Here is an 18,534-nt window from a genome sequence, read left to right as displayed (position 1 = left end):
TGGAGTTTTTCCTTTTTGTAAACTGTTAACTCTAAGGGCTCACAGTAATCTTTTGTTTTACACCAGTCTATGTAGGAGGAGAATTTGAGCCCACTACATCTACTGTTTGTGTGTAATCAGACTTTTATCTAGTCACTGTGTTGATAAGCTTTTTTTCTTTTTATTCCTATTTAGTCCTCTAGACCTGATACAGCTAAGGTAGAGTGAGCTCAATTCTATTCCCTCATGTGCTTTATCAACAGAATTGTTTAGGAAGTTCCATTTATTTGTACCAGTCCAGGCAACCTCAAGGCAATGAGGATGCTTGAGTCACTAAGGGCATAATTTTATCTGTAAAATCTTTTTACGGGGCAGGTGTTACAGGTGCAGAATGGGAAGAATCCATCTTCCCTTGTAGATGTGGTAGTTATAAAACTATATTTTAAATTAAGCTCTTAGTATGTTAAAAAATCATGAGTCAAGCTCTTCAAAATCATGAAATGGGCTTTAAAAATCATAAGATTATGTAAAAATAATAGTGTTCTTTTTATTTGGCTTCTGCTTTTTGAGCCCTTGTGGCACTAGGGTCACATTTTGAAGCTTTCTCTACAGTCACACAGGCTCAAAACTTACTTTTCTTTAACACTAAAAGTTGAAATCATCACCTGTCCCCTTGGCTTTAGGAGCTGAGGCATTTTAAGGAAAACAGTAATTATGAGCATCAAGCCAAAATCATGAGCGTTGGCAATACTGAGCTCGTTAGGTTGGAAAAACAGAAATCAGGGAGAAAGAAATATAAAGTTAGCACAAAGAAAAGGAGTAACTGCAGCACCTTAGCGACTAAAAAGTACTCCTTTTCTTTTTGCGGATACAGACGACCAGGGCTGCTACTCTGAAACCTGTCATAAAGGTAACGGGCTTGGGTGGTGTATTTTAGCACGCTGCGCCGTTAGGGGTTTGAAGTTATCCCTCAGTGAAGACCACGCTCTGCATCTGTAAGTGACCAGACAGGTACCGGGGCGTTAGGACTCAAGGAGGCCATAACCCCCCTGCTTCCTCCCAAAAGAAGGCCCGTACGAGCGTGGGAAGTGGAAGGGAAGGGCAAGGACGAGGCGAGTTCCTAGGGCCCCGCGGCATAGGGCGGGAAGGGGAGCTGAGCCCCTTCAGGGTTCGCCCCATCCATAGCTCTGAGCTCGACCGTGTTCCCTGCCCCGAGCTCGGGCAGCCCCGCCCCGGAAGCGAGCGGGTCGGCGCCTGCGCTGTGGCCGGGCTGGGCTCCCGGCTTTCCCGGCAGCGAGGCTGGTGGCCTCGAGCGCCCCGCTGGGCAGAGGAAGAGGCGCGAAGAGGGCTGGGGCGGGGGGTGTCTCCGCTGCGCAGGCCCGAGCCCCTCGCGCGGGCGCCGCCGCCGGCCCGCCATGGTGCGGTTCCTGCACGTCCAGAACCGGCAGCGGGCGCCGCCGCCCATCTGCAGCGACTGCCCCGCCGTCCAGGTGCGGGGCTGCCCTGGAGCCGGGCGGGCGTGGGGGGCACTGCGGGAGGGGGGCGCTCTCCCTTCGGGTCCGAGTCCCCCCGCGGAGGGGGGAGGGGGCCGGGGATCCCCGCGGGGGTCGCTCTGCGTAGGGCTGTGGAGCACGAACGTGCCCGAGAGTCACTGGATTCGAGGCTGGTCCGTTTCTGTCTGAATCAAACTCCTCCCCTGGGAATCAGGCCTCTGGGAGATTCGGGGGTGTAGCTGGACTGAAGCACCTGCGCTGATTGCCATCCTTTAAAAAAGGGGATCATTGACTCTGCTAAAGTGTGGGGTGAGCTGGAGCTGTTACACGTGTGCCCACGGTAGCCGTCCCTTTAAATCCTGACTTCTGCACGTTACACATTCCTGTCAAACTAAACTAAGTTGAAGTAGACTGTTCAGGGTGGGAGATCCATGCATTTGAAATAGGGGTGGAATGAGGATGTCTCTGGCCTGTATTAATATGCAGTTTATTCTGTCTGACAACTTATCTGGAGGAGCATCCACAATCACAACGTACGCCTAACTGGATGCTTTCATGGCTACGCAGCAAGAGAATTTTCAGTTTGGAGTCTGAGCAGGACCTTTTCATGAAATTTCTATTGATGTCAAGGTGTGGAGGGCTTGCAGATTTGGTTCCTTGGAGTCTGAGGTCTACCATAATAGGTGGCTGTCTCAATCTCTGTAATGCTCGCCCATTGTGATATGTATTGAGCTATATCAAGTTGATAGTGGAGCTGGAATACTTTGCTTTAACCTCAGTTAATCATTGTGAAAGTGTTTTGGTTGGTTGTAATTTGATTAATGTCTTATTAATACGTGCAGGGTTTTTTATTTGCTTATAACAGGCTGAGGCATCTCCATACTCTTTACTTGACATCTCTTTGAAAGCGCTGACTGCTGACCTAGAGAAGTTTTGTACTGAGAGGCAAGATGGAACACTGTGCTTGAAAGAATCTGAAAGACTTCCCCAAGAAGTAGCTGATCGATTGCTGCAGACTATGGCATTTCATGGTAAGACTTGGGATCAGCAAGTGTAGATCTGGTGGAAAAGCTGGATGTCGGGCATTTTAGTCATTTGAGTTGCATTTTTAAAATCTGAAATCTTGGAATAATACCATCTCACACTTTCTTTTTCACCTCATATTTCATCTGGCAATCTAATCACCACCACCTTCAGAAAGTTTGTTCTTTTTACCTTGCCCCCAAACTCATTTCTCTTGAATGAGAAGTCGTGGGAATAGGATTTATGTATAAAAGCTTGGGAATAATTACCAGATTTGGTATATTTAAGTATTGTATATTGACTGCAGTAAGGAAAGCAAGTTATGTTGTCACCCTGTGACTTACTGATGAACCGGTTCATTTCAGGTTAACTAATTTATAGTTACACTTGTATATTTTTCCCTGTTGGCAAAGTTCAGGTAAAATATGTCACAAGCTAGCCTAGTCCTCCTCTCTGAACAGACCCCTATGTATGGTGTCTGGAGCCAGCCAGTGAGTCCCATGTGCTTCTAAGGCCTCTGGGTTTGGGTAGGAACTGATCATTGTTCCTAGCGCTGAGTCTCTCAACCATACTCCTTGGTTTTGAGCCTATCAATGTACAATGCTATTGTGAGGTTATAATCAAATTGGGGTTCACAAAACAAATTTGTGTCAAATTGTACATTCCATTTTATCTCCCAGTGTGTCACAGTACACATCTAAGGACAGCAGCTACCAAGGATGGAAGGGAATTATTTAAGGTAGCACAAAAGTGTAATGTACGACAGGGTTTGGTCTTGTCATCGTTGTTCAAAGTGTATGTCAGCCTGCTGGTTGAGATGGAGATTTTTGACTGTTAAATTATTTTTGGTTTAGATGTTTTAGGAAAGACAATTATCTTACAAAAGGAGGACATTGCGGGGGGGGGGGGGGAGGGTTGTATGCTTTAATAACCTTCATACAGTTCCCAGGTACTTCTTGTCATAGGTTTTGTGACATTAAATACTTAGAAGTAATAGGATGAAATTAAGAAAATGAAAACATAGGATGTGGAATCATCTTTTAAGGGTGGAAGGCCCTTCAGTTCGGACAATTAAAGCTAGATTGAGGAAAGCACTAGGAAAAAGTAGTGCACAAAACATTCCGGTATTTAGCTGTTTATACTCTAATCAAGTAGGATTTACGCAACAAATCTGTAACTAAAAATCCCAACATCATCTCTTCCAGACTAACCCTGAGAATTCTGTCTCATCTTTGCTTTTGCTTGCTGGTTGTGTTTTTTCTTGATGTTTCATTGGTTAACATCATGGATAAAGTGCACACCATGGCTGAAATGATAAGAAACGCATTCCAACAAATGTTTAAATGTTATACCGTACTTCCTAATTTAAAGAACAACTTAAACTAATCTTAACAAACCTTTTCCCCCCTTTCACAAATAATTGAGGCTTGTGGATTTAAATGCTGCCTGATCATTTTAACATGACCATTTTAAAATGGTGTACCATACATGATAATTCTCACATTTTTAACATAGTCCTGACTGTACCCATAATCTGTTTTCCTGTAGAAATGGTGTCCTGATTTACTAGGATATAAGTATAGGGTTGAAAATCTACGTATGCTGTATTTGTAAAGGAACTCTTGGAAAGATGTGATTGAAAAGCTAACCACCAGTGGATGCTTGAATTTGAGGGACAGCTAAAGGACCATTATCTTATTCTTTCCCCTTTCTCTTGCTCTTCTCACAAGTACACAGTTGTGACCTTTAAGGAGGAATTTTTATGGTTCTGTTAGGTCTCTAACAAGGTGGAATATCAGTGTGTATATAAATACCATTTAATGTGAAAGTAGAGCATCAGGGAGTTTGTACTTCAAGTTATAGTATGTTTTTACTCTGAAATACTTATTGTATAATGAACAGTATAGAACATAATGAAGATTTTTAGTCAGAATAGAGAGTTCAGCACATTTTAATATATTTAATAACAGTGTTTCCACCAAGCCCACAAAGGTGAGCTCCCCTGCGTCCAATGTAAAAGAATGTATTCCTTGCCACATACATGTTCAGGATGTAGTACGTGTGTTTATTGTGAGGAAGGCTATAACACTTTATCAGTTCACTGCCATAAGCCTGTTTGAGGATTAAAAACATGAGGAAGGAGAAACAGCTCCTTTCAAAATCCTAATGCAGAAAGAGTCCACCAGCAGTGGGCACAGCTGGCAACTGCAGCTTTACATTTAGGACAGGCTGGGTCAGTTCTCACTAGTGTCCTGGCAGCAGTGACAGGGACTTGCTGCATAATTTTAAATTGAGGCTCGTATGTACAGTATGTGGGGATTCCAGAATTGTTTTACGTTCTCAATTTCTTCCATTTTTTCTTCTCAATTAGCTAAAGTGTACTGAACATGAGGGACGAAATAGGAGCACTTTCTATTGTTCCATTATGTTGCTGTCTGCTGTAACAGACTTATTGCTGTTTCCCAATAGAGCTGCTGAATGATGGAACTGTGGGCATTTTCCGAGGTAACCAAATGCGCTTGAAACAAGCTTGCATCCGGAAAGCAAAAATATCTGCACTATCTTTCAGAAAAGCATTCTGCCATCATAAGCTAATAGAACTTGATGCTACAGGGATGAATGCAGACATTTCTATTGCGGATATTGTAAGCGGACTTGGTAGCAATAAGTGGATCCAGCAAAATCTTCAGTGCCTTGTACTGGACTCCTTAAGACTTTCCCTGACAAATCCATATGAAAGGTGCTTCAATCGATTGTCTGGTCTTCGTACTTTGAGCATTACCAATGTTCGCTTCCACAATGAGGATTTAGTGGAGATTGCTTCACTTCCAAGGCTGGAAAGTTTGGATATATCCAACACTTCTGTCACTGACATAACTCCACTTCTTGCCTGTAAGGATCGACTTAAGTCTCTCTCTATGCATTATTTGAAGTGTTTAACAATGACTACGCCCCAAGTCTTGGATGTCATAAGAGAACTAAAGTATTTGAACCACCTTGATATTTCGGACGATCAGCAGTTTACATCTGACATACCAGTCTCTTTACTAGAGCAGAAAGACATCCTACCTCACCTAGTGTCTTTGGACATTTCTGGCAGTAAATACATTACTGATGAAGCTGTAGAAGCATTTGTCAAACAGCGACCTGCAATGCAGTTTGTGGGACTACTTGCTACTGATGCTGGCTACTCTGATTTCCTTTCGGGAGAAGGAAACTTGAAGGTTTGAGTTTAAAAAAATAAAAATAAAAATTACACATTTGCATGCAAAAGGACTGTGATCTACTGTGTTGAGTGTAGGAAGTAGAGCCAGGAACTCTGAATCCTACTCCCATTGGGGCAAAGAAAGAGTACAGGAAGAGGAGCAAAGATACGTTATTTGGCTCTTCTTTGCCCCACTTCTCTCTGACTAATCCTGTCCTCCTAATGAAAGTAACTTTGAGACTAAATCTAATAACTGCACAAACTGTTTTGACCTTTAACAGTTGAGCTTGTTGAATATCAGGGATGGAAAAAAACAAAAATTAAAATAAAGTTGATTAATTCAATGAAAAAGACAAAAGAAATTGTAGATTAACATTACTAGTGTTTGCCCAGCTCTGTTCTGCCACCCAAAGTTAAAATGAGTAAAAAATTTAATTGAGACAGGCAACTGAGGTGAGGTGGGATCAGTTTTGTTTAGTGGTCTTGCCTAGATGCATTTGTCACCAATATGGAGCACTAACAAACTGCTGTGTTGTATCTGAACTATTTCTCTGGCTCTGGACAGAGCTCAGGATTGAGATCTTTGAACAGAAGGCACTGTCACAATGCAAAGAATTTATCTGGAAAATTTTCAAAGTATATTCTTAGATTACTACATGTGAGTTATAGCTCAGGGGTGGGCAAACTATGGTCCATCAGATCTTTTAATCCGGCCTTCAGGCTCCCACTGGGCGGCTCCCAGAAGCCAGGCTCTGTACAGCTCCTGGAAGCAGTGACCTGTCCCCGCTCCATCTCCTACGTGTAGGGGCAACCAGGGATTCCATATGCTGCCCCCGGCCCAAGTGCCAGCTGCTTGAGATAAGTGCCACCCGGAGCCTGCGTCCCAATCCCCTGCCCCAGCCCTGATCCCTCTCCTACCCTCTGAACCCCTCAGTCCCAGCCCAGAGCACCCTCATGCACCCCAAACCCTTCATCCCTAGCCCCATCCCAGAGCCTGCACCCCCCTGCATCTCAACCCCCTGATCCAGCCTGGAGCCCCCTCCTGCACTCCAAACCCAGATGTGTCCCTCAGGCCAAAAAGTTTACCCACCCCTGTTATAGCTAGATGACAGCTTGCTCATTGTAACGTCTTATTTTGAAGGGTTTTGGATAAGACTAATTTATTTGCACCATTTCAAAAGATCCAACTTGTCAAAGGTAACGTGAAATTTTCCAATTAAACATCAGTGTATTAACTGTTTTATGCCCCCAGGTATCGGGAGGAGCAAATGAGATTCAGATTTCTGAAGCTTTGAAGCGTTACAGTGAACGGTCATACTTTGTGAAGGAGGCTTTCTTTCGTCTCTTCACCCAGACGTGTTTTATGAGAATAACTAAGCCTGAAATCTTAAAGGTAAAAATGAATTGCTGGTGAGAGTAAATATCAGCATATTTGTTGTATCTAGGTATATGTGTATAAAAACCTGTAACTCATCAGGTACACATCCCAGACTCTTCTCCCTTCCCTTGAGTTAGCTAGTATGCTGAGTGGGGTTATTTCAGAAGTACACTTGCAGGACTAACCCAGGTGCCATAATCTCCTTTCCTGTTGATCATAACTGTCGCAGCAGGGAACAAAGGAAGAGATGGATTTGAAGAGAGTTCATGCTTCTCCCTTCCAGAACTTTAGAGATTAGGGCCAATACCCTTACATGGATTTGGATTTAAATGGGGAGTTGATGAAGACATGCTTTGTTTGTTTCCTCCATTTAGGATTGTGACTGCAACGTGGTGGACTGGCTGTAGCTTTTTCAGTCAATTCTAGGTAGAACATGTTGACTAGTCCAGCCTGGTAGCTATGAAAGTATGGGTGGGACTGCATCTGGTGCAATTTTGTGGTTAATCAAAGATTACAGAAGACATTCCTGGCCACTTCATAGGTGTCCTGGAGAAGCAGTGAAGGACTGCCCTCTTGCCATCCCCAATACTCATTCTCTATTGGCTATTGGAGGTCCAGATGCCATCAGGTGCAGTCATAGATTCTGCCTCTTCCCCAAAGTGTTCCCCCTGTTCACAATAATATCACCTCCAACTCCCCCCAAATTTAGTTTGGGTCACCATCCTTTCACATCCTGTGGATAGTAGGACATATCATGAAATAGGAAAAACTCACACCCTTCTCTAGATGGTATGATTACAGAATAGAATTGTTGATCGCTATTACCATCCTACTGTGCTGCTAAGAGGGTGCACTGCTGGGTATACTTGTTGCTTTTGGTTAAAAACCATTTAAAAGATTCAGTAATCATAATCAGAAGTGCATCATAACTTGTACAATGCAGTATTGTGACTGGCTTACAAAATTAGAAATATGAGATCTTATTACATGAACATAATTTTTCTATTTCAGCTTGTGATTATTGGAATGAGAAATCACCCCTTGGACTTGGCAGTACAGTTAACTGCTAGTGCGTGTTCTCTTAACTTAACTAGACAGGGTCTGTCTGCTGGCATGCCTGTTCGTCTGCTGTCCGATGTGATCCATTTACTACTCAAAGCTGTGGAAAACTTTCCTGAACAACAACAGGTAAAAGGGCAGGGAGCACAATTTTAATTCGCTTCTCCTGACAAGGAGGGCTATAATATGAAGACAGAACAAGTATGTTTCTGCTCTGAGAGGGCTTCATCAGTATTGATGTATTAAGGTTTTGTTCAAATTAAATGAAATGCCATGATTAGCAGAAAAGACCAGATTTGTAGAATCTGTGGGGTTTTTCCCCTAATTTCTCTCTTCTGGTTTGCATCAGTAGAGGCCAACACTAAGGTTGGACGACTGGTGCTCTTTCTACTCTCGTGCAGCTTAACAATTTTTTTTTTTGTTTTACTATTTATAAATTATGTATGCCATTAATTTTAACATTCAGATTCCTCTACAGTGTTAATCTTGCCTTGTCATGTTTCATCTTTGCTCTGTATTAGCAGACTTCTTATATGTCAATATAGTATAATGAGTACACTTAATTACACAGAAGAGTAAATCGAGAATAAGTAGTCTGAAATACATAGAAAACTGTCACCTTGCTTGTATGAAAATACAGGAAATGCAGGTTGGACTCCTGGGAAAGTCAGGGTACTGACAGATGTGTTATAAAGCATGTTCTATTATTCTTAACCAATATTTGTGAATTGGTATAAGTGGTAAAGTGCCGTAAAATTACTCCTGAATTTTAAAGAAGAACAAACAACAAAAAACTCTGCTTGCATCACTGCTGAAAGTCTCCTGCTTTTCTATGCAATCAAATGTGGAGCTACATCATAACTAAAATCTCAGTTCTCATTGAGACATGGGCATCATTCACAGCTAGGGAAATATTGAAGCAGTGACAGGTATTTTAAGTACTGTACTGGAAACAGGTATAATTAGTAGATATTTACTCATCAAAGTTACCTTTCAAGCTAGCTGTCCTCTGTACAATGTAGAAATCTCTCTTGCTGTATAAAGAGTCTTGCAGTATTCTTGCTGTCATGAGGCCTGAGATGCATTTTAGTATTGGCATAACTTAAAGAGAATTATTAGAAGCTTGTCTTTGAGCAAGCAGGTGAAATTGGTCTGGCACAAATTCAGTCATTATTTCCTCCACAGCAATTTGATTTTTTTAGTTTCTGTTCAGAGACAAGAAATAGCCGTTTCCAATACTTGTCATTCCACATCCAGGACTGATGGGTAGTGCGCTCTGTGTGGGTAACTGAATTGTGGTAGCTTGAGATCTCCGACTTACTCCTATCCTCTCAGAAGTCAAAAAAGCTAACAATGCTAGTAACCATTAGGAAAGGGATAGCTAATAAGAGAGCAAATATCATAATGCCACAATATAAATCGATGGTACACCCACACCTTGAGTACTGTGTGCAGTTCTGGTTGCCCCATCTCAAAAAAAGATATATTAGAAGTGGAAAAGGGCAACAAAAATGATTACGGGTATGAAACAGCTTCCATATGAGGAGAAATTTAAAAGACTGAGATTGTTCAGCTTGGAAAAGAGATGACTAAGAGGGGATATGGTAGAGGTCTATAAATGGTTTGAATAGGGAATTATTTACCCTTTCACATAACCAATGAATTAATAGGCAGTAGTTTTAAAACAAACAAATGGAAGTACTTCTTCACATAACACGCAGTCAACCTGTGGAACTCATTGCCAGGGGACATTGTGAAACCCAAAAGTCTGATTGGGTTAAAAAAGAATTCGATAAGTCCATGGAGGATAAGTCTATCACTGGCTATTAGCCAAGATCATGGTCACAACCTCATGCTCTTGGCATCCCTAAACCTCTGACTGCCAGAAGCTGGAACTGGATGAAAGGGGATGGATCACGCAATAATTGCTTTTTCTGTTGTCTCTTTGAAGCCACTGGCATTGGCCACTGTCAGAAGACAGGATGCTGGGCTAGATGGATAATTGGTCTGACCTGTATGCCCCTCTTACATTATTATGAGATAGCACACACTAAGTAATGGTTAGTGGCAGCAATATTCATGTGCTTCCCTTGAATCCAGTCCATGCTGATAGCAAAAGCTGTTAAGGAAATGCTTTAGATCCAAAGCTGTGATACAGCCAACTGTAATCTTGTAGGATGGTAATAGTCTGCCTTTCTTGCAGCACTGATTCATGCAGCTGATCCTGACCCTTGAGGAGAGAGGTTAAAGCTGGTAGTGGGGACTTGGATTGAGATTTTACAAAGAGGTCCAATTCTTAGACTTCTTTGAATACTGATTAAAAAAATTTCACAGCAAGATACAATTAACATCCTCCCCACTCCAAAAACCTCCTTATACGATAAAGTTAAGAAACAAAACTGGACTCATTAATATCATACTTGTAGGGGAGATTGCATTATCTGTACTGCAGAAGCCTTTACATTGTTTAAGATTTTGTTTATGGTATCTCAAGTCCATCCTTTGCTTGTTTAATTATTTGTGTCTAATAATACGATACATGGTTCCCTAATGATTAGTGAACTGCAAAATTATTATAAAATATAAGAGAGAGCTTCTTTAACTTCATAGAATCTTTTTCTCCCCCCACAAACAGCTGCAAAAGAATTGCCTTCTTCTACTATCTAGTGTCAGGATCCTTCAAGATGTTCCATTTAACAGGTAAGTGACAACCCAGTAAATTGAAATAGGATGTCAAGCAGCATATCAAATATTTGGAACAAAAGTTTGATTTTCTTTCTTTTTTTTAATCATAACTTTCATCTTTAAACTTTCTTTTGGGGCTCCTCAATTAACTAGACTTCTGAATTGTCATTCAGAAATTTTAGATTTGCTTCCTAGGGCCTGATTTTTGCTTACAGTCTCATAAACTGCAAGTAACTCCACTGAAGCTGATGGTGTTACATTTGTACAAAGCTGGTGAAAGATCAGACTGGCAGTAAAATCTTGGCCCAATTGACGTCAATGGCAAAATTCCTGTTGACTTTGGAAGGGCCAACACTTCAAGGTTTCTAGCTCCCTGGACATGTTCATCTGCTGGAGGCGGGGGGAGGGATAGCTCAGTGGTTTGAGCGTTGGCCTGCTAAAGACAGGGTTGCGAGTTCAGTCCTTGAGGGGGCCATTTAGGGATCTGGGGCAAAAATTGGGGATTGGTCCTGCTTTGAGCAGGGGGTTGGACTAGATGACCTCCTGAGGTCCCTTCCAACCCTGATATTCTATGATTCTATGATAGGCAGTTGTCTTGTATTTGACTTCAGTGATCTTTCTTATCTGGCAATGGTGTTAATACACTATTGATGACATTGTGTGCAGCGTTTTGGTAGCCATGGCGGTCCGAGGACAGTAGAGAGACAAGGTGAGCGAGGTCATATATTTTATTGGAACAACTGTTGGTGCGAGAGACCAGCTTTTGAACTACACAGAGCTCTTTCTCATGTCTTCCTGAAGAAGAGTTCTGTGTAGCGCGAAAGCTGTTGTCTCTCACCAGCAGAAGTTGGTCCTATAAAAGATATTACTTCACCCACCTTGTCTCTCCATGGATGACATTGGCAATTGACTGCCTGGAGGGAGGAATGGGTAAAGGAAGCAGAAGGTGCAAGTGGAGGATTCTTTTCTCTGACAGGAAGAAAGGGAAACCTTTCTTCAGATGGGGAGAGGGGGTTTGCTGGTAGTTCTCCTCTTAGTAACAAAAGGCCTCACTCATACATTAATAATGAGTTATTTACTGTTGCTCACTTACTCATTTTTTAGATAACCTTTTAAAACTATTGGATCCTTCTTAGCATCTTGCTTGTCGCCTGATCAAAGGCTGCTCTAAATTAGTCTTTGTTATTGCCCGTTTTTGGGGGTGGGGGGAGGATATGCAAAAAACAGGCTTGTGCTTTTCTATCCTTTGGAAACTAAGCATGTTTCCTTCAGTTTCCAGAGGTCAATATGAGAACCCTAGAGTCTGAGATGCAAGATGAAATTTAAATTTTGTATAACTTACACTCTGCTGTCATAATCTAGGTTTGAAGCTGCCAAACTTGTTATGCAGTGGCTGTGTAACCATGAAAATCAAAATATGCAGAGGATGGCAGTGAATATAAGCTCTATTCTAGCTTTGAAGGTATGTGACTTAAATTTGGAAATGTTAAAACTTCTGTTTCCTAATTTCCAACAGATATTTCAGATACTCATGTGACTTTATTTACTTGCAGCTTTCATCTGAGCAAACAGCCCAACTTAGTGCAGAGCTCTACGTCGTTGTGGGGGTGAGTTGCACATCTCTGTGACGTTCTTTATTACCAGGTGTTAAACCAACATCATGTGAGAAATGACTCAGTTCTGAGCAACCCACATTTGTACAGCACAGAGCGTGATGGGGCTTAAGGTCTTTTGGTGCTTTCACAATATCGATACGAATTATTACTAATGTCTGCAACGAGACTCAAAGCCAAAATCTAACACCTCATTTTTTGCTTTTTCCTTTACAGGAACTTCTTGAAATAGTTGAACAGAAAACAAATTTGAATGAAGTAGATACTACTTTCATGTTTACCCTTAGTGCGCTTTGGAATCTCACTGATGAATCCCCTACCACGTGTAGGCACTTCATTGACAACCAAGGGTTAGAACTCTTCATGAGAGTTTTAGAGGTGAGGGTGTGACTGATAATGGTAGATTGCTAGCATACATTGAAACTCTATTTAATGATTACCTTTGTTTGTCTTCACAGTGTTTTCCATCTGATTCAGCTATACAACATAAAGTTCTTGGCCTTCTGGTAAGATCAAAATCAAGCTCTGTTTCAAAAGAAACATTAGTTTTCTATTGCTTTCTTCTATTTAACATAGTTAGGAAATACCTGGAGGGCATGTTAACTTCGTTTAGTAAAAAGAGATTTTCTCCCTTAAAATTTAAAAGTATCAGCTTGTATCCTTAGGCACTAAGTTTCTCAGCATCACTTTTACATTACACTGATGATTTTCTGAAAACCAGTTTACAGTACATGGATTAAAATAGGAACAACCATTCAGTCGTCAAGGCATTTCCCTCAATACTTCTGCAGAGGTTATGGGGGTCAAGTGAAATGAGTACAAGTACCCAAAAGAAGATAAAGGTCCAATTCTGCTACTGCTGAACTCGATGGCAAAACTCTTCTTAAATTCTGGATTGGACTCAAAATTAAGTAATGTAACAAAATATGAACTGTAGGTCAGGGTTTGGTGGTGTGTGGTTTTTTTTCTTCAGTTTGATTTTCAGGTATTGAAGCTTTCAGAGAAACAACTGTGTTGTGATAGAAAATGGGAGGTATAAGGCCCATCATCCTTCAGAAAAAATTTATTTACTTATCGTAATGCTTATTAACGTTGTATAGGCTGTTTATCTTGTGCACACTGATTTTTTTTCACCTATTCTGTCTTACAGAACAATGTAGCAGAAGTGAGAGAGCTTCAGTCTAAACTAATGTGGAAGGACTTCATAGACTGTCTTAGTGAATTATTGTGTAGTGCTGAGATAGAAGTCAGTTTCTTTTCAGCTGGGATTATTGCTAATTTACTATCTAGAGGAGAGCAGGCCTGGACACTGAGTCAAACCCAAAGAAAATCTCTGATTGAACAACTGGTACGCTGGCTAAAACTGATACCCTAGTTTTATTCTAGTACAGTGCTTGCACTGTTTACTGTAAATATTATAATATTTAGCTTTGTCTCTTTACAGCATTCAACCATTTTGAAGTGGCCAGCACCAAAATGTAAGATGATAGCATTGGTTGCCTACAGGTAATGAATTTGGAATAATGTCTTGACGATATTAACTCTTGTACTGTTTCTGAAGTTTGTGTACTTATTGTATTCCTGCTGCTGCTGCCGCCGCCAACCTCTTCACCCTAAATGTTCTCCTGTATGGAACACTGCTTTTGTGGCAGATCTCTTGGACACGGTTGTGTAGGGGAGAAAAGCCATTTTGGAGCCTGCTGAAATACTGTTCTGAGTAGTTCTAACCAGCTAAAATAACAAATAGCATTCACTGGAACCAGATTTGGGTCCTGCACCTATGACTTCAACATCCCAAGCCTTTTTTTTAGGAGCATATAAATTGCTATGCTGCATTACACTGGTGGTTTATAGTCTAGTATCCTCTGTGAGAGTGCCCAGTACTTCCAGATGTTTTAGAGGAAGTTGCAAGATACCCCCGAGCTGAAAATTTATAGAATAATTGGGCTGTTAAAGGATGTTTTTGCCTAACTTCTGTCTGTTAGAAATTGGCTTAAATCCTGAAGCATGTGGCTTTCTCTTTTTAAAATAATAAAAACAACCACAACCTAATGTAATTGTGGCTGCTCCCATTAGCCATATGGCTGTCTTAAAGCTTTATAAATCCTGCCAAGGCGTTAGCCTCTCATGAATGAGTTCCATAGGTAACTCTTGTTGAGGTGGGTTTTTTTTTTAATTTTCCTTGAATTAGTATTAATGGCTTTCAGTTTTGTCCCCTTTTTTCTTATTTAGAGTATACATGGGAATGTGATTTTTTTTTCCCATATGCTATTAATTATTTTATATATCTCTATCCCTTCTTGTTCGTCTATGATCTAAACTAAACAATCCCAATCTCTTTCTGTATGGAAGTCTTTCCATGCCTATCATCACTTCTTACCTATTTACAGAATCATATAAATGTCTGGCTAGAAGGGACCTTGAGCGGTCATCTAGTCCAGCCCCGTGTGCTGAGGTAGGACTAAGTAAACTAGACCACCCAAACAGATGTTTGTCTAATCTGTTCTTAAAGACCTCTGATGGTGGGGATTCTACAACCTCCCTTGAAAGCCTATTCCAGAGCTTGAACTATCCAAGTTTTTCCTATCTAACCTAAATCTCTTTTACTGTAGATTAAGTCCATTACTTATTATCCTACCTTCATGGACATGTAGAACAACTGATCACCGTCCTCATTATAACAGCCTTTAACATATCTGAAGACTATTCTCAGGTCCCTCCTCTGTCTTCTTTTCTCAAGACTAAATATGTCCAGTTTTTTTTAACCTTTCCTCATAGGTCAGATTTTCTAAACCTTACATAATTTTTGTTGCTCTTCTCTTGACACTCTCCAAATAGTCCATATCTTTCTATAGTGTGGTGCCTAAAACTGAACACAGCAACTGAGGCCTCACGAGTCCTAAGTGTAATAGGACAGTTACTTCCTGTGTCCTACATATGGCTACGTTCTCTGTAACTCAGTCTACCTCATGATTTGAAGACTTCAGTAACTCAACCAGAGGTTAGAAGTCTATTACAGGAGTGGATGGGTGAGGTTCTGTGGCCTGCAGGATGTCAGAGTAGATGATCATGATAATCCCTTCTGGCCTTAAAGTCTGAGTCTGTGTGACACTTCCATTAATTCAGCCCAGAATATTAGTCTTTTTTGCAACTGTGACCACATCTAGATCACATTTCCTTAGCTTTTTTTATGAGAATGTCAATGGGACTGTGTCAAAAGCCTTAATATAAAATCAAGATGTATCATGTCTGCTTCGCCCCATATCCGCTACACCAGAAATTGTCAAACAGGGAAATTAGATTGGTTTGGCACACTTTGTTCTTGTCAAATTTACTTTTACAGGGCATTTACTTACCCTGTTCCCTCTGTGTTTACAAATCTATTGTTTAATAATTAATTCCAGTATCTTTCCAGGTGTCAAATTTAGGCTGACTGTTCTGTAATTCCCTGGGTCCTCACCCATCCTCCATGAGTTCTGGAAGATAATTGCTTATGAAATACTTTTATTGCTGCTGCTATTAGAGAGTGACTAGAACTAGCCACAGTATTCCAGAGGAGGGTCTACCATTGACTTCCATAATGGTATTACAGTGTCTTCAGTAGTACTTTCCTATCCCTTTTGATACACAGCCTCCCTCTTTAGTCACTTTTTTGACTGCCACACTTGATTTCTGGGGTGTTTTAATATTTAATGCAGAATCCAACAATGTGTATGAGAATACCTGAAGCTTAATGTGCAGAGACAGCATAGTTACTCTGAAATAAAGGTATCCAGTATCACCATGACTTTGCCAAATATATTTCTCTTTTTAACCCATAGATCCCTTAGTCCTTTCTATCCATTACTTGACTGCTTCACGATATCGGGGGTTCAGCTGTGGGCAGTGTGGGCCATGCAGCATGTCTGCTGTAAAACTCGTATGTATTCAACTTTACAGTTTAATCTTTTAATATGAAATTGGATGGTTCTCATTTTCACTCATAAGCCTGTTGGATAAGTACATCAAAGTTTAAGTCATTCTTTGCTGATCTCTTATTCATACAGGGTTTATTTTGGATATTAAACAGTAGTCCCATTACATTCAATGACTCAAAACATTGTAACAAGCTGTTTTTAATAAAACTAGTTTGATTCAAAATCCTGTTCCAGGTAATCTGAGAAATGTTGACCCTCCCCTCTATACTTAACAATGTTATTACTCTAAGGGTGGTATTTCCAAAAGCACTTGGTGTTAGCATTATTCTGCCATCATAAATGGGAACAGTCAATCCAATGCTGAGTACTATTTAAAATCCTATCTAATATTGTGCATGTCAATTTAACTGCATCACTAATTATGTAGTCTAAATATTGGCTGAAGTCAGAGGCAGGATAACTGGATTAGTTAACACTTTCTCCTAATGTAAGTTGTCATTTTGACACTCTCTTGGCAAAGTCCCTAATAAAGATGCACACACTCTTTCATTTCAGCTGCCAGGTACTGTAGCATGTTAATTGAAGAAGGTGGCTTGCAGCACTTGTATGACATCAAAGAAAACAATCAGACTGATCCAGATGTCCTGCGAATCAACAGTGAGATACTAGACACTGTAGAGACACACATGATGTACTATGGGAGACCTAAAGGTTTAAAGAAGCCACAAACCAAATCAAATGGATAGTTGTAGGTATAACTCTAATTTTTCCTTTGTTAAAATCCTTCACAAACTGTACTGAGAATATCTGGTACGGCTGATCACTGCTTAAGATGGGCATTCCTATAAGAGTACTGCTGCTTGCGTTGAGGAGGGCTTGTACAGCCAGAGTCCTCTAGGAATGGCTCATTTTGTGACTTGACTTTTGAGGTGGGACATCATGAGGCTTTGGGATAGATTTTTAAAGGTATTTAGGTGCCTAAAGATGTAGATAGGGGTGTAGATTCTTCTGAAAATCCCACCAGATGCTTATCTGCATTCTCAGTTGCCTAAATACATTTGAAAATCTGGCCCTTCACACCCTTCAGTTACTGTTTGGAAACTGCTCCCATTTGGTTAGTCAGGCAGGGCTTGAACAGAATGCTATGTGCTTGCAAGTCAGCATTTTTACACTCAAGTCTTTGTGCTCACTTCTCACTGTGACCAAAGTGTGCCAAGGGCCATCCCCAACTGAATCTTCAAAGTCACTTGTTCTGTTTCTTGTAAGCTGTGTCCCTTTTCTAGTCTTGCCAACACTGGACCACTATCCTATTCTTTCCATGCCGCATCAACAATGTTTGGAATGATATTTGTGGTGTAGAAAGGAATAACTGGATCAGCTCCACTAGAGGTATGCAATAGGAACGGCAGGAGAAAACTTTAAAAATTAATCAAAAGTTAGGAGTAGAGAGCTTCTGCACACCCTCACCAAAAAACCAAAAACAAACCAAACATGAAACTCAGTGGTAAGAAAATACCTGAGATTACCTGTTTCTAATATAGTACACAGAATATTTGGTCTCCTTACAGGCAGACTAACTATTGCTTTAGTGTTTCCAAATTCTGTCTTTAGCAGTGCACACACTTCCCCACTGACTTTAGTGGGAGTGAAATACAGGTCATGGGAGGGTAGAATTTGACTGTGTTGTGCAGTGAATTATATCCCCAAAGAATTATAGTCCAAAATATCACCAACGTTCTGTGTAAATCTTATTGCTATGAAATTGTAAATTTAAAATTTAACTATAATGGGAGTCTTCCAAAGGCTTTTTTAAGTTTTCATATAATAAAATATAAAAAGCAGGTCTAAGAATTGCACTTAATGTATGGAAATAGTTCTGTTGAAAGAAATGGAGACTGTGCAACATGCAAGCGTCTTGATTTAAGTGTAATCGTTGAAGTAAATGGTGCCATGAATTCAGGTTTCTATTGTTTCATTGTTCCATAAGTGTCAACTTTCTGGAAAGAATACGTGGGTGAGGTTGCTCTGTACTGTTTGAGTACTGGGAAATTCCAGTGTGGTTTCCCTTCCCTGAATCAAATCATCTCACCCCCCCCCTCCCTTTTTTTTAATTCACATCAAAGTACAGTAAAAATCCATCACACTTACATGGTGATGCTGGATGTTTTGCATATTTATCTTT

The 18,534-nt window shown here is 40.7% G+C and overlaps 1 protein-coding gene across 1 annotated transcript; it reads left to right on the top strand.

The window, feature by feature from the left end:
- Nucleotides 1-1,279: 1,279 nt before the first annotated feature.
- On the top strand, nt 1,280-18,483 carry LOC141992517 (protein zyg-11 homolog B-like). The gene is made up of 14 exons (XM_074961717.1): nt 1,280-1,469; nt 2,338-2,503; nt 4,965-5,719; nt 6,953-7,093; nt 8,090-8,266; nt 10,773-10,837; nt 12,185-12,284; nt 12,376-12,429; nt 12,652-12,813; nt 12,894-12,941; nt 13,586-13,783; nt 13,880-13,941; nt 16,257-16,354; nt 16,908-18,483. Exons 1-14 carry the CDS (start codon nt 1,395-1,397, stop codon nt 17,096-17,098), a joined length of 2,292 nt encoding a protein of 763 aa, XP_074817818.1. The 5' UTR covers nt 1,280-1,394; the 3' UTR covers nt 17,099-18,483.
- Nucleotides 18,484-18,534: the final 51 nt, after the last annotated feature.

Source organism: Natator depressus, chromosome 8 (assembly GCF_965152275.1).
Source record: "Natator depressus isolate rNatDep1 chromosome 8, rNatDep2.hap1, whole genome shotgun sequence".
Taxonomy (NCBI): Eukaryota; Metazoa; Chordata; order Testudines; family Cheloniidae; genus Natator; species Natator depressus.
This window is presented reverse-complemented; position numbering and strand designations above follow the sequence as displayed.